At 45.4% G+C, this 22,496-nt stretch overlaps 1 protein-coding gene across 1 annotated transcript in view; it reads left to right on the top strand.

Moving 5' to 3' along the window:
- The window catches only part of aplp1 (amyloid beta (A4) precursor-like protein 1), a gene marked incomplete at both ends in the record, with an annotated part of 81,370 nt that extends 62,404 nt beyond the window's left edge, over positions 1-18,966 (top strand). The window contains 7 exons of the mRNA XM_083644080.1: positions 2,456-2,555; positions 2,764-2,931; positions 3,254-3,274; positions 3,435-3,502; positions 3,675-3,740; positions 3,868-4,011; positions 18,865-18,966. Coding sequence (XP_083500206.1) covers positions 2,456-2,555; positions 2,764-2,931; positions 3,254-3,274; positions 3,435-3,502; positions 3,675-3,740; positions 3,868-4,011; positions 18,865-18,966 — 669 coding nt within the window. The remainder of the gene's footprint in view (positions 1-2,455; positions 2,556-2,763; positions 2,932-3,253; positions 3,275-3,434; positions 3,503-3,674; positions 3,741-3,867; positions 4,012-18,864) is intronic.
- Between the last annotated feature and the right edge of the window lie 3,530 nt (positions 18,967-22,496).

Here is a 22,496-nt window from a genome sequence, read left to right as displayed (position 1 = left end):
CTGGTTCATCCTCCAATTCTCTCCCTCTCTCGTTAACGAGAGAGGGAGAGAGAGAGAGAGAGAGGGGGGGGGGGGGGGGCAGAGAATTCTCTCCCCCTCTCTTTCTCTCTCTCGCTCTCTCTCTCTCTCTCCCCCTCTCTCTTCTCTCTCTGTTTCTCTGCTTGCTCTCAGCAAGAAAGAAGCTGGTGTCACAGACGTGATGGCAGTGACGCTGTGGCCTTTAAGGGGAATGATCTCACCTTGTGAATCCTGTTATGGGCATAAACACGCCTATGGAGGTTTGCGCTGAGATGACGTGAAGCATGGCGGGCCGACACGCCCACAATTAGGGCTTTGCGCGGCGCTATTCCAGCGCAAAACGGGCGCTAACGCAAAATTACCGCCGTTGCGAAGATAGGGCCCGTAGAGTTTAAACTAGACAGAGGTATATGGATTAGTTAAACCTATGTAGCGCTACTTTGACCAGTGGTTCCCAAAGTTTTTCCACATCAAGGACCACTGGACTAAGGCCCTGTTTACACGGCAACGCTCCCTGCATAAAACAGCAAACTTTTTTAGCGTTAGTGCCTTCCTTCCTTTTACACAGGAATGCCGTTATTGGTGCCTGAAAATGCAAAAAACAGGTCCCAGAGTGGAATACTTGATAACGCCGCCCCTTACTGTTGCCGTGTAAAGTGGAGAAACGCAATTCAATGTGGCCCCTTCACCATGGAAGACAATGATAGGCAATAAGAGCATTGAACTAGCCCAATACTATACAGCCTTATGGCACAGGCACAATGAGTCGCATTGACATTCAACAAACGTGATTTGCTAAAAACACATAATCTGCGTTAAGTGGCATAATTGAAACACAGAGGTCACAAGGGCTGAGGAGTGCCCTTAATGTCAGGCATAAAAAAAATACTAAATACTAAATAAAACATAAATAAATAAATAAACTTTATGTTTTATGTTTTATAATTGAAGACAACTCACCGCGATGCATTTCCTCAAGTTAAGTCCCAATTGTGCTGCAAAGAAAACAGGTGTTTTTATGTTGCTTTACTGGGTTTTTATTCTGTAATCCAATCTGGAGCAGTTTATTACCATTCGTGACTTCTGTGTCACTCTATCGCATGGAAAATTCATTTAAACTTTAATCCTACAAAGCTAAATCAAGCCCGTTAGAAACAGACAGAATAGGGCAAGCTAGGCGTTTTTACCTTAAAAATAAAAGCCGTATTTTATAACTGGGTAAATAAAAATCAGGGCCGTCGACTCACTACGTGTTAAAATTGACTTTTAGTTGTCTGTGTTCTATGTCTTCTGTGTATTTCGGATCACACACAAAAAAAAAAGTTGCAACATGCATCAATAAGACTATTAGTTTATTTAATTACCACTATTGTGAAGGTTTTACCCAGAAGTTTCAATGTTATTCTGGCTCACTTGACGCTGCTCTGAGTCTTTTGCGGCTTCAGTCAGCACGCAAATCGTTATCACAAACACTGTGTATAAATGCGAAATAAAAGGTGAGAATGCAACGCTAGTTTGCCGTTTTATGCAGAGACGGTTGTCGTGTAAACATGGCCTAACACAATTTAGACCACAGACCCCCATTTGATAAGATTTTCTCCCAGGGTCCCCTATCTGACCCACATCTTTAGCTTTTGTGCCACCTCCCCCGCCCCACACACACACAGGGCTCTATCGTTGCATCGGCCTATGGCTCTCTTACTAGATATACTGTATAATGGACTCACAGAGGTGAGACAACTACCAATCTTCTTGTCGTTACACTAAGATCAAAGCTAGAATATCTATCCGAAATGTCAGTTTTTTTCTAAGGAGAAGGAACTAACTTTCATATTTCTGAGTGGGTGCACCAACTCGTTCATTCAGGAACACACTCGTCATAAATGTAACAATGTATTGCACAAATGGAAATACAGTTATGTTTTTGGCGCTTGGCGCTGAAGTCTCCGCTCTTTACAGATGATGCTCCCTGAATCAGCACAGCAGCATGCTAAGCTGAGCAGGGAGTACAGCAAAATCCCCCATGGCTATACAAGATGAATGTAATAGCCATAGTGAGTAAACAGAGTGAGCCTAAGCAAGGCATGTTTAACCTTTGAGCCATGCAGACTCTGAGCTAGAAAGTTGGAGGCTGGGGTGATAGAGGCAAAGCATTGCCAGCAGCAGCAGCAGCAGCAGCAATGCTGTGGGGCAGCATAGGTGAGCAAGATCAGAGTAGGAGGAGGCCATATTTAAATAGACCATCTTGTTGTGAGAAAGATTGATGAATGTTTTAAACGCTGATCCAATCAGCAGCTTTCAGCTGATTACAGCTGGGGCGTACAGTAGCCTATGACTTCCTTGTCCTGCATGGACTATACCGCCATGCATGATTTCTTGCTCTGTTGGTCCTCACTTGCTTATGCCTAAACAGAGCGGATTCTGTCTTGTTTCGCAGGTGTACACACATCTCCATGTGATCGAGGAGAGGATGAACCAGAGCCTGGCATTGCTGTATAAGGTCCCTGCCTTGGCGGAGGAGCTGCACAATGATATCCGTATGCTAAATGGCTGTTGCGTATATTTGAACAGTTGTCAAAGTTGTGTTCGTTAAGTTTATTTATTTATTTATTTATTTATTTATGTATTTATGTATTTATGTATTTATTTATTTATTTATATATATATATTTTTTATGACTCACATTAAGGGCACTCCTCAGCCCTTGTGACCTCTGTGTTTTTTCTGTGCTTCCCCTCCCTGTAGAAGAGCTGGTGAAGGCAGAGCGAGGAGACATCAGTGAGCTCATGACCACCTCCTTCTCTGAGACCCGCACGACCGAGGAGCTGCTGCCGGCTGAGAGTGAGGAGGAGAAAGACGATGAAGAGGAGGAGGAGAGAGCCTTCCAGAACAGGCCCTACCCTCCCCGCGTTGGTACATACATACACATGCACACACACACACACAGACACACACACACACACACACACACACACACACACACACACACACACACACACACACACGCATACACACACACACACACACACACACACACACACACACACACACACACACACACGCATACACACACACACACACACACACACACACACACACACACACACACACACACGCATCCTACATCCTCAAGGCAATCCATATTGTGTACTGTAAGTGACTTTTAAAATCATGAAAATGGTTTTCACAGGCTGTTATAGTTAATGTTTCTTCCTTATCTCTGTTCTTTCCAAAGAGCCACAGCCTAATAAGAAAGGTGAGTTGGATATATACAATATCATTAAAGCATGGAATTCCACTGTTTGCCATCTGATAAATATGATGCTCTCAGGAATGATGTTAGTCTATAAAAAAAAGTCTCCTTTCTTACTGTTGGTTATAGCTCAACTTTGTTGCTTTTCTGTCTCCGTCCTAAGTATCTGCAATAGATGAATATGATTATACCACATCTGAGAGAGGTCCTACTTATGAATATGAGGAAAAGGTAAGAAAATGATTATTGGTAATTATAAATGGGAGGTGATATTTCAAACATGACCCACCCCTACTTGTTTAATGTTAAATGTTTAGACATTGAAGTAAAAATATTTTTTTATGTTGTCTTGCTTCTTCATCATACTATTTTCCCATGTCTCTTTACACACTCTTGTGCTCAGATCAACACCTCTGTAGAGCTCAAGCAGGTAGTCTACAAGTCTCCTGAGATCCAGAGAGATGAGCTGGTAAGGGTTCTGTATTTCAGTTATTTTGAATGAGATTGAAATGAAAATGATCAATTTAATTTTGTCCCTGTGTTGTCTCCTCATTTTTTTAAAGTCTTAATGCACATTTGTTTCTATCGATCTTCAGCAACCTGATGCCTTGGAGACGTTCAACCGTGGTGCCATGGTGGGGTTGCTGGTGGTGGCTGTGGCGATTGCCATGGTGATGGTAATCAGCTTGCTGCTGGTGCGCAGGAAGCCATACGGCACTATCAGCCATGGCATCGTAGAGGTACGACCCCAAGCAGGGGATTCATTTGATCTCATTCATCCCAAATGCAGTCTTAAAAGTATACTATGCAACCATTTAATTAAAAAACATTTTATATCCTTATAGAAAAGTTTCCCCTCAAAAACATCAATTCTGACCCATACAATACTGTGGCAGTGTGTTATGTGGACGGGCGCTGCCCCATGTGTGTATTTTGATGGTTTGACATTGTTTTGCTGTGTTCTGTGTTTATGTGGTCGAGTGAGCTTCACAATGCATAGGGGAGAGAGAGCGCCAGAAAACCGTTGAAACACAGGGATTAAACATTTTTTTCTGCGGTTTCACAGTGGTTATCATCATCATCAGTATATAAAAGGGAGCTCGGGCTCTGTCTGTTTCTCTTTTTCTCTGTCTGTCCCACTGATGACATTAGTGATGATGTCATCAGTGATGTCATACATAGGCATTGTGACATCTTTGTGACATCACTGATGTTGTCATCAGTGACACACACACACACACGAGAGCGACAGAGGGAGAGAGACAGTCTGAGGGAGAGGGAGAGAGGCGAGAGAGAGAGGGGGGAGAGAGACGGAGGGAGAGAAAGAGGGAGACAAGAGCGACTGAGGGAGAGGGAGAGAGGGGGGGAGAGGCTGAGGGAGGGGGAGAGAGAGGAGAGAGAGAGGGGGAGAGAGAGAGGGAGACTGAGGGAGACATTGCGCGTGCGTCAATAGGGCAGGCGAGGCCACGGAACAGCCGAGCTGCGGGCGAGGCCGCACAGTGGCCGAGCTGCGCATGCATGCGAGCGAGGTTGGGCGAGAGCGAGTGCGGGCGAGGCTGCGAGCCCGCGCAGCGGGCGAGGCTAGTAGGAATCGAGATGCCTAGTGTTATAAAAGCACAAATAAACACACACATACCTACAAACCATCGAGGTATGAACTCCAAATAGCTTGCAAAATGCCTTGGGAAGGAGCTCAGGAGGCAATCAACTCTCAGAACATCTTGGCACAGCCAAACAAATGTAAACGGCACCAAATTCAGGCAGGGGGCAGTGTCCATCCACATAAACACACTGCCACAGTATTGTAGGGGTCAGAATTGATGTTTTTGAGGGGTAACTTTTCTAGGGTATAAAATGTTTTTAATTAAATAGTTGCATAGTATACCTTTAAAGGTATACTATGACGCATAAAGGTATACTATGATGCAGAATTCCCCTGCATTAAAAAAGGTGGGAAAGTATACACTCATACAAAAGTAATCCTTCTCAATTATTACTTAGGACCCACTAGAATTGTGTGGTGGTGTGTTTATCTGCAGAGACACTGCCCTCTGCCTGCAGTGTGTTTATCTGCAGAGACACTGCCCTCTGCCTGCAGTGTGTTTATCTGCAGAGACACTGCCCTCTGCCTGCAGTGTGTTTATCTGCAGAGACACTGCCCTCTGCCTGCAGTGTGTTTATCTGCAGAGACACTGCCCTCTGCCTGCAGTGTGTTTATCTGCAGAGACACTGCCCTCTGCCTGCAGTGTGTTTATCTGCAGAGACACTGCCCTCTGCCTGCAGTGTGTTTATCTGCAGTGACACTGCCCTCTGCCTGTATTTTGGTAATTTGTTTGTTGTTTTGCTGTGGTCGGGACGTTTGTGGGTTGTTTGTCTACAAACAGAAAGCTAGAAAAATGTGCATAGTATATCTTTAAAACCCAATGTCCACGTGATGCGGTACGACTCTGTGCAGATCCGGTAAACCTGCCATGTTAATAGATGGGCAATACATGCGGTACAGAAAAAATACGCACCTGTTCTGTTCTGCCGCATCCGCATGTGTCTATGAAGATGACATGGGTGTGGGCCTGTTCAGGCAGCTGCATGGAGCCGTACCGCAGCTGGTGGACATAGGCCATATAGGCCGGGAGCCAGCCCCACTCCTCATCTTGTTTTCTGCTACCTTTTTTTTCACTATGATTTGCTGTTACCTTGGGCCATCTCAAGTGCATGGAACCACGTTCAACTTGGTGCCGTTTGGTCTCAGGGGCCCCCAAAAAAACGTTAGGGTTGTGCTACAACCTGGGTTTTATGAGTGAGAACGAGAGCTCTCACTCTAGTGCCATCTCGCTGCGCACGCAGCCACTGGAAGAATATTATTTTTGCTCCAAAAATGATCTTTATATAAAACCAAACCACCTACCGACAGGTGGCGTGGTAACCCTGGGACTGAGGAGGCCACCCATCCTTTCCCCGTGACAACGTCACGTCCTCACAGATCCCGGGGTGCCACTCCTTCTTCCAGCCCGCCTGCGCAACGACGCATCGACGCAGCAAGGCTGGGTAGTGAGAGCTCTCGTTCTCACTCGTAAAACCCGGGTTGTAGCACAACCCTAATGTTTTACTTCGTTTCGAACTCAAGCTCTCACTCTAGTGCCAAATTCAACCGCCCTTGCTGCCGGGAGCACTCCTCAGAGCGACCCGAGAGGCATCGGTGAACAACAGCCGCATGGCGAATCGCCCATGCCCAACCGTGTGGCATTTGGAGAGGCAATGACACTACCTTCTTGCCATTGACAGTACCGCATGCGCGAAACACGATCCTTGGAAAGGGGTCCGCCCTGGGCTCTCTGCCCGAAACAGACCAACAACTGGTTCAAAGTGCGTAATGAAAGCGTCCTGGCCACGTAGGCCGAGAGCGCCCTTACAGGGCACAGCATGTGCAAACGTCTCTCCTCGCCTGAACTGAACGGCGGAGGACAGAATGCTGACAAGTCTATGACCATTGTTAGAGAATGGAATTACCACTCCTCATCCGCTAATATAATATACGTAACAGCTAATATCAACCAAATAAACTGAAGCCAGGAGTCCAGAAAGATGTCTTATGAAAGTATATTTATTACCATACATTCTCCTATACACTGTAAAGCTGGCATTAATATTCTTAGGTTGATAAGCCGGGTTAGGTCGCAACGTATCCCTGCGACCATCATCCTCGAAAACCATACAGGACTGCTGCACCGAGAGGGCAATCAGGTCACCAACCATCTTTCCTGACGACAAGGCCAGTAGCAGCACGGTCTTCAAAGACAGAAACTTCAAATCGACGAGTCCAAGGGCTCGAACGGATGACCCACGAGCCCGTCCATTTTCCGTAACCAAGTCCCATTTGGGAAAGACGCACCGCGACGGCGGCCGCAACCTACGCGCTCACTTCATGAAGCGCGAGACCAGAGGGAGCCCCCCCCCACGGAGCTACCCTCAATTCCCATGTGGCAAGCAGAAATGGCGGCTACGTACACCTTAAGCGACTGCGGGGACTGACCCGCGTCAAGAAGGCTCTGAAGGAAACAGAGAACTGGTCGCACACCACAGTTCACTGGATCCACTCCTTTGTCCTCGCACCAATGCGAAAAGACCCGCCACTTGTACGTGTACAGAGAGCGGGTCGAAGCAGCCTAGCACTCTGAATAGTGCACACCACATTATCGGGCAAGCCCTGGGCTAGCAAATGGTCCCATTCAGGAGCCAGGCTGCTAGCTTCCACCTGCTGGGGGAGGGGTGGAGTACCTCCCCTTCCGCCTGGGATAGAAGATCCACCCGCACTGGCAAGGCCCAGGGCGGACCTTGCGCCAAGGAGATCAGGTCCGCAAACCATATCTGCTTGGGCCAAAAGGGGGCCACTAAAATAAGCCGAAGGCGCTGTTCCCTCACCCTGTCCAACACCTGTCGGATCAGGGGGTTTGGGGGAAACGTATAGAGCCCAAATCTGTTCCACCCGCTGAGGGTGGAGGCACCACTCTGTCTGACGGGGATTGCCCCGAGACAGCAGGTCGGCCCCGAAATTCAGCCGGCCTGGCACATGAACCGCTGACAATGAAAGGAAACGGGGATACGCCCACAGGTGAATCTCCGCCGCTAACCGGTTCAGCGCCTCTGACCGCACACCGCCCTGCTTGTTCAGGTGGGCGATCGCAGCTCTATTGTCCGAGCAGATCAGAACATGACGCCCATGTATGAGCCGCTGGAAGTGAACCAGAGCCAGACACGTCAGAGGAACCCTGCGATGATGCCTGAGAAACCAGATCTGGAACGGGCGCATGTGTAGCATCCCTAGTGGGAGCACATGCACCGCTGAGGCCATCAGCCCCAGCATGACTGTGCACTGATGCACTGACACGGAGGGACACAGACTTAGCGTCTTTGCCGTCCGCACTGTGCGAGCCTGTCGCTCTGGCGAAAGGCGGGTCAGCATGGCCCGAGAGTCCAGCTCGTGCCCCAGGAAGGTCGCCACCTGCGCTGGGACGAGGCAACTCTTCTGCCAGTTCACCAAAAACCCCAAGGTCTGCAGGTGATCTGTCACCGTCTTGGTGTGTTCCATGGCACGGAGGTCTGGCAAATTGGAGAGCGTAGCCCTTCCGAAGGGTGCGCCGTAACCATGGGGTTGGAGAACATAGGAGCTCCCAGGCACTGAGCCTGTCGGACAACAATGGTCTCCCGTAGCCAGAAGGAGCGGAAACCGCACCTTTGGTCATGTGTATATTGTTGGGCACCGGGACCTGATCCGATGCCCCGATGGGGGGAGAAATTGGGGTGAGCAGGGCGTGAGAGGCTGCGCCCACCCGCCGCATGGCCCGCTCCGTAGATGCTGGGCATGCCGGGGGAACATTCCCTATGCAAACCCCGACTACTGACGCACCCCATGGGTGCGCCGGATCGGAGTAACCCTCCCGCCGCGCGACCTTCGCGGGCTAGGAGCACTGCGGGGACAAAGTCCTCTTTCGAGCCCGACCGCACCCCGATATGGGCCCCGCCAAAGGGGGGCCCCTGTCCGGGGGCGTGGTCCATAGGGGAGCTCCCGACCGACAATGGGCATTCGGCGGCACCATTGACGGTGGGCTTGTCCTGGATGCTACCAGCCGAGGCCAGGCCGTGACCAAGGCGAGCTTTGATGACGGGCATGAGACCCAAGGAGAGCTCCCGACCGAACTCGGGCCGTGGGCACCGAGGACGGTGGGCTTGTCCCTAAAGCTACAAGCCAAAGGCTGGCCCCGAGGCCAGACCTTGGCGAGCTGCCGTCCCTGCCGGGCACGTAGCGCCAGCAAGGGGCGCACTGAGCAGGTCCCTGCTGAGCTCCGAGCCAAAGTTGGGCGCTGAGCTCCAACGACGGCGGGCTCATAGTCCCCCCCTCCCCCAAAGAAGGTGTCTAAGAGCGGGCCGGCTTACCAGCCACACCTGCACCCCCACGTCCACGTCGTTGCCGTCGTGGTGTGAGGGACCTGACCGCAGCGGTGTCCCGTTGCTGCCTCTCCAGCTGCTGGACCATGTTCTCTACTGATGGCCCGAAAAGGCCCTCAGGAGAAATCTTGGCCCCGAGCAGCCTCCTCTTCTCCGGCTCAGACAACTGCGTAAGGTTGAGCCAGAGGTGGCGGTGCGTGAGAACAGAGAAGGCCATCACCTTACCACTGTTCTGAGCCAAGCAGTCCACCATACGGAGGGTGTAGTCCGTGGCCATCCGGAGCTCAGTATACATTTCCGGGGATGGGTTACCCTGCAGCTCCCTCAGGAGGACGGCCTGGTAACCCTGTAGGATGGCGGCGGACTGACCCGCCGCCAAGTAAGACTTCTCGGCCAGCTTGGCCGTAAACTGGCACGCCTTCGAAGGCAGTGTCGGCCTGCCGGAGGTGGAGGTCAGATGAGACACCACCACTTCCTCCAGGGGGGGCATTCTGGAGAATGCCAGCCGTCCCTCGCCATCTAGCGCAGACCAAGGAGCCATGCCCGCACAATGCGGCTTGGCCTCCTGTGGTCTCTCCCACCCTGTCTGCACGGCGCACGTCCTCACAGACAGGCAAGCGGTGCTGCGGGCGGGATGCCCGTCATGCCTGAAAATAGCACCCGTGTAGCACTGAGGCAGGGGGCTGGGGTGGGTCGGCCCAAGCGATGCCCAGCTTAGCTGCGGCCCTGGACATCCCCCGCTAAACTGCTTCTGGTAGGGCTCGTTCACTTCCGCACGAGCAGTGACGGTGGTAGCACCGTCCCAGCCCTCCTCCCCGCCAGAAACCTCCTCCTGGGGGCTATCGGCTAGCGGGTCGTACCTGGGGAATTCACCCCTCTCTATGAATTGACAGGGTGGAGAGATTCAGCGGACGCGCTCCTCTCGAGAGGGAGGAATGTCCTCCTCAACAAAGAGCTTAACTCTATGACGCAGCACGGCTATCTTGAAAACAGCACAGCGGCTGCAAGACCGAGGGTTTAAAAGCGCCTGTGCAGCGTGCTCGTGCCCAAGGCAGAACACGCACCTATCGTGCCGGTCAAAGTCGGCCCACGTAGCTTTGCACACGCCGCACCCCCTCGCTGACTCTCCCTTCTCCATGCTCATAGCACGAGAACAGCAAGCTAAATAGCAGCAAGCTCCGCAGGCTATACCCGGTTAGCGGGAGTATCGTAACAAAGCTAGGAAACTAGCGTGAAGCAGCTAGGCAGTAAGCCACCCGGAGGCTAGCGAACATGCACGTGCAACGGTAACGAAAGCGGCTAATAGCCTGACCCGAAGGGAAGGCAGCACACGTGTGAAAACCGCAGAAGCTAGGCAGTAAGCCACCCGGAGGCTAGCGAACATGCACGTGCAACGGTAACAACGTGTCACGGTATAAGCAAGAGAGACAAGCGCAAGCCAAGCTTACTAGTCACTCTAGAAATAAACTCCTCGGCCGAGGAGAAGCTAGTTGATGCTATTCGCACGGATGCAAGCTAGCTATCTAGTTAAGCACTGAGAGCGGCAACACACTCAAGTTAATACTCTCAGAATCAAACGTTACCCCAGCCGGGGTGAACGTATGCAAGCTACATGGCGGTAGCTTAAGCAGAATGTGCTAACACACAATAAGGCAAGATGCTATTCGCACGGATGCAAGCTAGCTATCTAGTTAATAACTGAGAGCGGCAACACACTCGAGTTAATACTCTTAGAATCAACATTACCCCAGCCGGGGTGAGGGTATGCAAAATACACGGCGGTAGCGAAGCAGAATGTGCTAACAACACAATAAAAGGCAAGGCACCCTTAGCTTTTGATGAGCTCGTCCGTCGCCGCTGGTGAAGAGATGCAGGAACGGGCCGAAGCCTGAAGAATCTCGTCCACCGTACGCCTTGTTTAGTTGGGCAATAAGACGGAATTAGCTCGGCTAGGGCGCGCAAACGTTAAGTTAGCACACGGAGCTTTCAAAAATACATCTTCTCAGCGGGCTGGAAGAAACGAGGAGTGGCGGACGTGACGTTGTCACGGGGAAAGGATGGGTGGCCGCCTCAGTCCCAGGGTTACCATGCCATGTAGGTGGTTTGGTTTTATATAAAGATCATTTTTGGAGCAAAAATAATATTATTCCAGTGGCTGCGTGCGCAGCGAGATGGCACTAGAGTGAGAGCTTGAGTTCAAAACGAAGTAAAACTTTTTGTGACAAAAATCATGTAACTTATAAATGAAAAGTAACAATTTTATATTCTAACCCTTTTTTTAATGATGTTTTGTGTTTGTGTGGTTTAACATTTATAATGTAAAGGACATGAAATTCATCTAGTGTGAACTCGATGCAATATGTTCTTGAATAAACTACTAAGCCTTCCTCACTTGTATATAGAAAACTGTCCAAGTTCATAAGCTTCAATTTGAGCTCGAGATGAACTTTCTATCTCAGAAATTACACTTGCTGTCGCCGAAAATCTGCACTATATGTCAAGTCAGAGAAAACAAGGGGCTCTATCTTCGCAAAAGCGGTAATCTAGCGTTTGCAATGCAAAATGTGGGCGTGTACAAGCGCATGCCTGTTATATTGTACTGAACATAGGCATGCCACATGCCAAACTAGGCATTTCAGCGCTAAAATATGGGGATAGCTGGCATTATCCTACCAGACTCAGAAAACTAATAATACATCACATGTGACAAAAGGATTTGTTTTCACATGCTGGTTGGCTAAGGCGAGAGCGAGACAGAGGAGATTTGCCGTAAAAAAAATATATATATATTTTTATATTTGTTCCAAAAATAATAATAATCGAGTTTTATTAATATTTATGCAAATCGAATAATATTCGAATACCAAAATTCGTTTCAACACCCCTATAACTGGGAGAGAGTAATTAGAACAAATAACAATAGAAGTTGAAAAGGCACCATGAGGCTATACAGAGGGGTGGGGTCATTTTAATGCGACAAATACACATCTTTTAGAATTTCACAATAAATACACACGTGTGTACACACACACACACACGAATGTGTGTTACGGCCTCCACAATACATACATCAAACAAGGCTCAAGTGGAGAACATAACATAAAAGGACGCCAACACAATGATCAAAAGGATAGGGTTTTTATTTCTTTTCCCAATTCCTGAAAGAAAAAGAAAGCCCAAAACCATAAAACAAGAAAACCTGGCAGTTCGGCCAAAACAAGCAAAAGGGAGAGGGGTCTGGGCTGGCCCATATAGGGCCGTCGAAGCCAGCCCCTCTCCTTAAGCTAACAATTCAAAATGTTAAAGAATAATTTAGGAAAACTAAACTAAAACTAAGAACGAAAAGATAACTACCGAACTAACCAGGTTTAAACTAAAACAATAAAGCCTGGCACCTATTGTGCCAGGACTTAAGAAAGTAAAGGAATGGGCATGGGGATTCGGACAAACTGCAGGTGCTGCTGGGCTGGATTCAGAGGTAGAACTGCCGTGTCCCAGCAGCAAGCCAGCTTAAATACCTGCAGGCAGAGCTGCATCAGCAATCAGCCGATTGTCTGCAGGTGTTCAGCCTGAGGTATGGGGAGCAGAGGAGATCAATTAAGCAGCTTTACTCACACACGATGTAAACACATGAATGTGCCTTAATACATACCATGTGAGTTCTTCATGGCCACACGCAACACCCCCACCCTATGATGGCGAATACCGGGAGTGCAACATGAGGTATTTCAGCCGTCAGAAAAAGAGCGCGACAAAGTGTCGGCCAGGACATTATCTTTTCCACGGACATGTCTGACTTCCAAATTGATGGCCTGAAAGAAAAGAGACCTCATTAGTCTCCGATTTGAATTCCACATCTGGTTCAGAAAAACAAGTGGATTGTGGTCAGTAAACACAAGCGTAGGCACACTAGAAGAGCCCACAGACACCTCAAAGTGTTCAAGTGCCAAAACGAGCGCAAGCGCCTCCTTCTCAATCGTGGAATACACGCGCTGGTGCTGATTAAACTTTTTTGAATAATACGAGACTGGGTGCTCAATACCATCATCTTCATCCTGTAGTAGAACTGCACCCGCCCCTGTATCACATGCGTCAACGGCAAGTTTGAACGGCCGCTCAAAATTAGGCGCAGCAAGCACTGGAGCCTGTGTCAACACGGCCTTGACGGCCTCAAAGGCATCCCGACAGCTCGGAGACCACTTATAAGGCACCTTTGGGCTCAGCAGATCGGTAAGCGGCACTGCAACCACAGAAAAATTCCTGCAAAAATTTCTGTTGGGGGCTCGTCGATCGCAAGGTTTTTTTTACTGAGAGTTGCGTGTTTTTACCGCCTCAGTAGTAGCGTGCTTTGAACAGATTTTTCTTTAAGCGCGTCTACTTTATTTTGATCTATGGCACTTTAAAAAAATTTGAATTTGTGATTGAGACAGAAAGTGTCAAGTGCCTGAGTTTTGTGCAGTGTCCCTATGACGAGAACCACCAGATCCGGGGTTCCCGCATGCCGTACCATCTGATAAAGTGCGCGAAGAATCATCCCGGACGAGCCCCCATTATGTTACGGCCTCCACAATACATACATCAAACAAGGCTCAAGTGGAGAACATAACATAAAAGGACGCCAACACAATGATCAAAAGGATAAGGTTTTTATTTCTTTTCCCAATTCCTGAAAGAAAAAGAAAGCCCAAAACCATAAAACAAGAAAACCTGGCAGTTCGGCCAAAACAAGAAAAAGGGAGAAGGGTCTGGGCTGGCCCATATAGGGCCGTCGAAGCCAGCCCCTCTCCTTAAGCTAACAATTCAAAATGTTAAAGAATAATTTAGGAAAACTAAACTAAAACTAAGAACGAAAAGATAACTACCGAACTTACCAGGTTTAAACTAAAACAATAAAGCCTGGCACCTATTGTGCCAGGACCTAAGAAAGTAAAGGAATGGGCATAGGGATTCGGACAAACTGCAGGTGCTGCTGGGCTGGATTCAGAGGTAGAACTGCCGTGTCCCAGCAGCAAGCCAGCTTAAATACCTGCAGGCAGAGCTGCATCAGCAATCAGCCGATTGTCTGCAGGTGTTCAGCCTGAGGTATGGGGAGCAGAGGAGATCAATTAAGCAGCTTTACTCACACAGGATGTAAACACATGAATGTGCCTTAATACATACCATGTGAGTTCTTCATGGCCACACGCAACAATGTGTTATAATAAAATGTTTTATTAAATGCAAGTACATAATTAAATACGGTAATTATTTTCTAGGGCTTTCTTACCATACTGATTTTCCATTATATCCTTCATACTTTTGCCACCGACAGCCCTCCACTTTAACAATGTCACTGCCTGCTACAACCAACAGGCTCGTCAACGCTTTTCTGCCCTGGCCATATGCCAGGTTTCGACCTAGCCTTGTTTTTAGTTGGATGATTATGAGAAACTTGAGTTGTGTTTTAAGAAAGGAACCTTCTTTATAGGAAATGTTATCTGCCAGGCCTGGGAGCAAAGCCAGAATGTTCTGTTTATAAAGTGATGTAATGATCTGTTTTGTTGTTTTAGGAGCATGTTATATTTTGATTTAGTTGTACCACAATAGCGCTGGCTTATGTTGTATTGTATATTTTGTATTGTGTCTTGTAAGCCCATGTGGGCTGGGCACTGTCAGAAGTGCATGACACAATGAATAAACAATTCAATCAATCAATCAATCAGTCAATCAACCAACCAATCAATCAATCAATCAATCAATCATATAAATACCCTCAAAATCAACTCCAAATTAATCAAACCCAGCCTACTGGAAGTTGAAATATGGCCACTTCTGGTTTCAGAAATGGATTCAGCATCCACAATAACCCCCCAAACCACTCCAATATTGTCCAAATTGGCCAATCAGTTGCTGAAATATTGTCTATATTATGTGAGTATGTTAATGCTAATGATGCTAATTATGCAAATTGTAATTGCAAATTACATTTCTAACATAAACGTTGGGGCTACTCAACATTTCCGGGTTCACTATAGGGCTCTATAGGCTGGCAAATAGACTATTCTCATATACTGTGATTTCCTTCCCACAATGTCATTGAATTCACCATTAACTATTTACATAGTTTATGATGTTATATATAGTTTTATTGTAATCCTTGACCATCAAAACATAGGAGTAGACATAACCTTTTCTGTGTTATCATGTGTGATTCAGAAGATATGATTTAAAAAAATGCATAAAATTCGGTTATGGCGGAGAGTAAAATGGCTGCCATGGCCACCACAAGGCGTTGGCCACATGGCTCCCTTTCTGAAAATGTTCAGAGCCCCAAACTGTACAAGTTCACCAAGTTTCATGCTTTTATGAAAAAGTGAACATCTATGTTCACATCACCTGGACGACCAGTGACTCAAAATTCTGTTTTGTCTGATTTGACATATAGTGCAGATTTTCGGCCACAGCAAGTGTAATTGTTGAGGTACAGTAGGAAGTTGAACTTGGAGCAGTTTTCTAAATACAAATGAGGAAGTGGTATTCCCCATAAAGTGCTGGAAAATAATCATTTTTGAGGAGAATTTGTAAAACGGACATCATTTTTTTGTATTTTTGTGAGTTTTGTGGGTGAAATTTTAAAATAGAATTGCAGCAAGCCCCAGCATCTTATTTTGCTACTTCCCCCCTATGTTCCAACATACTTCCTGCAAAATGTCATGCAAGCAGGACTATTTATGACATTGCAGTACCTTATTATTTGTCCCAAAAAGGTGTTTTTGGGCCCCTGAGACCAAACGGCCCCGAGTTGAACATGGTCCCATGCACTTTAGAGGGCTCAAGGTATAGAGGGTATGCACACCCACTGGAACACGCCCCCTCAATCGGGAACGAGTGTCAAAATGAGTGTCAAATTCCTCCCTGATCAGCAGGTGTCAGTTATCTAGGCTGATTACTGCATTCAAGCTCAGTCTTGCTGTGACTCAGTGGGCGTGACCCCACAGTGACTTCTGCCTCTGTGACATCACATGCATACCCTCTATAGGATAACAGGAAATCATAGTGGAAAAAAGGTAGCAGAAAACACCCTGAGGAGTGGGGCTGGCTCCTGGCCTAAGTCAGGTTGGAACAGTGTATTTGGTGTCCATTGATTAAAGGTCCAGTGCATCAAGATTTGCATTTCTCAATTTCATACAATGATGTTTTTAAAGGACCTGTGAATATAAAGTTACCCAAATTATTATAACTGTCAGCACTGTGGAAATGTGATGCCCTTTGAAACTCCCTCTGCTATAAACAGAATCATACAGGTTTGATAGGTTTAAATGAATGCTGTGATTGGTCGACAGTATGAGGTGAGGTATACCATACTCTGTCAGACAATAGCTTGTTTGCAACCATGTGATTCCAATGATGCTGATGAGGTCACTGGGGGGCAGCTCTCCCAGAGCTACTATGGAGAATGGAGGAAAGCGAGTATGCAAGATGGTTGGATGGCGCTCCACGCTGCAGGTGTCACCAGAAGATTGCAAAACAGATAGGATATGACATCCATATACAATGAAGAGAAGTGATTTTTACAGCAACTTCAACTTTATTATGTTCCCGAAGGGCAATTAGTTTTGCAGCAAGAAACAATACATAAAAAGTACATAGACATACAGTACAATTGGGGGAGGGAGGTGACCTGAATACAGTGGACTAGAAGGCCAACAACTAGTCATTGCTGACCAAAGCCAGAATGTTCTGTTTATAAAGTGATGTAATGATCTGTTTTGTTGTTTTAGGAGCATGTTATATTTTGATTTAGTTGTACCACAATAGCGCTGGCTTATGTTGTATTGTATATTTTGTATTGTGTCTTGTAAGCCCATGTGGGCTGGGCACTGTCAGAAGTGCATGACACAATGAATAAACAATTCAATCAATCAATCAATCAGTCAATCAACCAACCAATCAATCAATCAATCAATCAATCAATCATATAAATACCCTCAAAATCAACTCCAAATTAATCAAACCCAGCCTACTGGAAGTTGAAATATGGCCACTTCTGGTTTCAGAAATGGATTCAGCATCCACAATAACCCCCCAAACCACTCCAATATTGTCCAAATTGGCCAATCAGTTGCTGAAATATTGTCTATATTATGTGAGTATGTTAATGCTAATGATGCTAATTATGCAAATTGTAATTGCAAATTACATTTCTAACATAAACGTTGGGGCTACTCAACATTTCCGGGTTCACTATAGGGCTCTATAGGCTGGCAAATAGACTATTCTCATATACTGTGATTTCCTTCCCACAATGTCATTGAATTCACCATTAACTATTTACATAGTTTATGATGTTATATATAGTTTTATTGTAATCCTTGACCATCAAAACATAGGAGTAGACATAACCTTTTCTGTGTTATCATGTGTGATTCAGAAGATATGATTTAAAAAAATGCATAAAATTCGGTTATGGCGGAGAGTAAAATGGCTGCCATGGCCACCACAAGGCGTTGGCCACATGGCTCCCTTTCTGAAAATGTTCAGAGCCCCAAACTGGCCTAAGTCAGGTTGGAACAGTGTATTTGGTGTCCATTGATTAAAGGTCCAGTGCATCAAGATTTGCATTTCTCAATTTCATACAATGATGTTTTTAAAGGACCTGTGAATATAAAGTTACCCAAATTATTATAACTGTCAGCACTGTGGAAATGTGATGCCCTTTGAAACTCCCTCTGCTATAAACAGAATCATACAGGTTTGATAGGTTTAAATGAATGCTGTGATTGGTCGACAGTATGAGGTGAGGTATACCATACTCTGTCAGACAATAGCTTGTTTGCAACCATGTGATTCCAATGATGCTGATGAGGTCACTGGGGGGCAGCTCTCCCAGAGCTACTATGGAGAATGGAGGAAAGCGAGTATGCAAGATGGTTGGATGGCGCTCCACGCTGCAGGTGTCACCAGAAGATTGCAAAACAGATAGGATATGACATCCATATACAATGAAGAGAAGTGATTTTTACAGCAACTTCAACTTTATTATGTTCCCGAAGGGCAATTAGTTTTGCAGCAAGAAACAATACATAAAAAGTACATAGACATACAGTACAATTGGGGGAGGGAGGTGACCTGAATACAGTGGACTAGAAGGCCAACAACTAGTCATTGCTGACCAACCTTCACATCAAAATCACAACAGCAATAAAACAACTAAAACATTTACAAGACGTGTCCGATTTTGCTCGTGCTTTCCTATGTAGCCTGCTGCTGGTCTGCTTCTGGTTGTCCCCCAGCATGATCACATGGTTTGCAAACAAGCCAATGGGCAATGGTCTCGCCCCGGTCGCCATCTTGTCGCGACGTCACTTGAAAACAGCCTATATAGCCAGCCAGCTACTTGGCAAACTAGCCAAATTCTGTGCCTCCTTTGTTGCTGGGTGCTGCCTGAAGTTCCAACACTGGGATATTTGTTCCTCAAAGACAGAAACACTAGCCTGCAGTGAATTGCAGAATAGGGAAGGTTAGGCTCTCACTCAGTCCTACAAGCTAATTGTGTCAGAAACCAACATCAGACTTTTCCTGATTGACTTGAAATCATTGCACTGGATCTTTAACTCATTCACTGCTCTGTGTTTAGAGTGTAATAATCCCGGCCCCTCTGTGTCTCGCAGCAGGTCGACCCCATGCTGACCCCAGAGGAACGCCAGCTCAACAAAATGCAAAACCACGGCTATGAAAACCCCACCTACAAATTCTTTGAACAAATGAACTGAGGTGCTGGGCGTGGCCTACAGCTGATGCCTAACCACTTATTTTGCTCCCCCACCCCATCCCTCAACCCACCCACGCCTCCCCTACCTTCCTTGAGGTGGCGTCCCAGCCACACTCCCTATGATGGATTTATGATGTATTGTGACCATAAAGTAACTAAACAAATACGGGGTACATCCCAAAGCCATTGTAAATGACCAACAACCACCTATCATCATTAGCAGAGTGTGAACAATGAGATCTGATATCAATTCATGTCACCTAATCCCTTACTCCTCTGGGTTAGAGTCAGAGATTGCTCTTTCCATTATCAGTGCCACAGCATTCCCTAATCTTGGAGACATTCACTTGTCTATGCTCACCTCATAGACAGGAATACCATCTCAGTGGCGTGAATGACCCATAGCTCCTCAATAGAAATTGACTCAATGTTGAATGGTGCATAATGCTTTATAGTACTTATTTTTCATTAGGCTATACTCAGATATATGTCTCTGTGTAGATGAGTGTGAATGAAAACCTAGATAAATAATAGTATAATTCTCAATTTAAACCCCACTCAATAATAGCAGGTAAATTATTATCATGTTAATTGTTATTATGTTTAAGGTAAACATTAACCAAAACCATAAGCTAAAGTTCGACAATGACTCAAATATTGAGACATTACCATTAAAGGAGAATTCTGTTTTTTTTTTACACCCCGGACCTTATTCAAGTCACCCTGACAACTTCAGTTTGATTAGCATCACCAGAAACGATAATCAGTTTAAACTGCGACCTGATATCAAATATATATATATATATATATATATATATACAGTATATATAACAAGGAAAACAGGGCATGTAAAATGCAAACAGAGCAGGCTGTGCAACGCCGGCAGCCAGAGGTATGTTCAATCTCTCTCATCTCGTTCTCTCTCTGATATAAAATGCATTATGACCCGCTGTGAGTAGGAAAATAAGCTATTTACAAGACATAAATACAGGCATTTCACATGCCCTGTTTTCCTCGTTATATACCTGATATCAGGTCGCAGTTTAAACTGATTATCGTTTCTGGTGATGCTAATCAAACCAAAGTTGTCAGGGTGGCTTAAACATCATATTTAAAGCTGGAAATCTGGTCTGGGGTGTAAAAAAAAAACCTGAATTCTCCTTTAAGTAAGGATGTGTTTACTTTGAGTGTGTGAGGTATTTTACTTTCGCCGGCTTTAATTAAACACGCAAAAAGCCAAAAAGACCACAGTAGTCAATTACAGAACAATGTGCTGGTGATATGAAAAACATTGGGCTCATCATGCTTTCGACTTCTCAAGATCTGCCCTCAGATTATTCGGCAAAATGTACCAAATATGCCATTGAGCTAATTTAGTCAGTGAATGAGTTTATTTTCCTTGTATTGCTACCTAAAGAACTGTAAAACACAAATATCCAGAAGTCCATTATTTTAATGAAAGCATGACAACTCGGTGTATGATGCTGCTTATTTGTGTTGTTCCTGTTATTGCTTTTGAGAAGTTGGAAATGTCACCGTTCCAAAATGGACAGTGTAAATAACTTAAGAAATACATACTACTAGACATTTCTACGATTAATTTGCATTGATGTAATGGAATAATACGTTAAAAAAAAAAAAAAAAAAAAAAATAGTACATGCTGTTATGAGAAGATCATGAGAGATGATGAGAACATTTTCCTAACATGGCTGATTGAAAACGGACTGTTGTAAAAACCAGCACAAGACAACGACACAGTATCTTCTGACTGAATGTATTTAAGGTAGATGTTGAGATCCCATCTTCTTTTCAGTAGTGCGTCATCCTCCCCCCCCCCCCCCCCCCCTGTAGATCACATAGGAGTAGTCAAGTTCAACATCATCAGTAGACAAACCACATACGTGATGCCCCTCTCATCAATCCCTGTAGTAGCCAGATTATTTTTCCACATTTGGCGGGTGTGTATATCCGAGCACTGGAATTTAAAGCATAGCATGCGTTATATACTGTGGACCAGTTGAGTGCCGAGGGCTAAGAGAGGCCACAGCTAATGTGAAGTGTCCATGTGTATCAAGTCATAAACACACTCAGGCATGATTATAGAACATAATGTATGTCTTAAATCCATTGCTTCAGTATGCTGCCAGTTTGACATCCACATTGAATGTTAGTGCTCTATTGAGACTACGTTTAAGTGACTCTACTCATCCATAGATAGCTTTTCATTCAACGACTCATTCTAGACAATGTAGTACCCTGTATATGTAGATAACAAAGGGATGATGCCTTTTTACTGTCTGATTGTTAACTGCTTAGTGGGGCAGGTGGATTTCCTTAAGCCACCTGCTTAATACTATCAAACCATCTTGGTTGAGGAAGGTCACATAGTGGGAAGTTGCTTTGTAGGCCTAGTGCATATAGTCCATACCAAAACCACTTCATGCTTAATGGTTTATTTGCTGGTAACTGATGGACGTTTGCTTCATAAATTTGTCCATTCAGAAGAGAGATGTGTTTCACTCATAAACTGTGCTTTTCTCTCTCTCTCTCTCTTTTTTTTGTAAAAATTGATTTGAAACAAACAAAAAGGAGTTTGACTACCTGAGTTATGATTCAAGATGTATCCTCTGTTGCTTTTGTTAGCCAGAATAATCGCAGGTTGCGGTTGCGTTATGTCTGGGGAAGAGAAGACATAAGCCCTTGTATAATTTGTACAGCTACGTTAATGAATGAAAAATGTTGTATGTTCACAGTTGAAGTCAGTTGATCTTGTAATGATACTACTGAAACCATAGATGAGAAGAAGCTTGCCTACGTTCCCCTAACCACTGAAGGTTTCCTACCAGCATTTAGCAGACTTAGAATGGTGTATACTGTAGTTACTCAACTCACATTTGTACGTATGTCCTCTGTCCAATTCTAGACTTCTTTGTTGGTCTGTCCCCTTACTTCCCAATGAAATATAAACAATGTGATCGAGATTTTAATTGCTGCATTATTGCCTTTTACAATGCTGTGTTTTGGATGTAATTATTATGTATTTTTTATTTATATGTAATAATCAGTTGGATCAAGGGTCATGCTTTTCACCTGTAATGTAATTTTAGAAGCTTGTATAAGAATACATGACACCTATAATAAGTTGAGAAATGTGAAATATAGCCAGGCGTACAGCCTATACCTAATTGACAAGGTGTGGTACTAAGCACAACTACAACCAAAATTATTCCATTCATGTACAAGTTGCTTTAGGGAAGCCATGTAAACTAAATGTTGGCTATTGATACAGTCTGTCTGGTTTCAATTACATTGCATTGATTTTAGGGATGTTCATAGCATCATTGAGAGAGCTGTTCTTCATTTTCATTCAGGACTTGACCAAAGACATGCTCAAGAAAAGATCAGACAGATATTCTAATTTGGCAAATTGTCCTCTGTTATGTAACTGTATTTGCAAGCAATCTGAGAAATTTAACATCTGATCAAGCTAATTAATAGTGTAATAAAATAAATGACCCATAAAACACTGC

This window comes from Poromitra crassiceps, assembly GCF_964638095.1.
Source record: "Poromitra crassiceps genome assembly, chromosome: 1".
In the NCBI taxonomy this organism is placed as follows: Eukaryota; Metazoa; Chordata; class Actinopteri; order Beryciformes; family Melamphaidae; genus Poromitra; species Poromitra crassiceps.
This window is presented reverse-complemented; position numbering and strand designations above follow the sequence as displayed.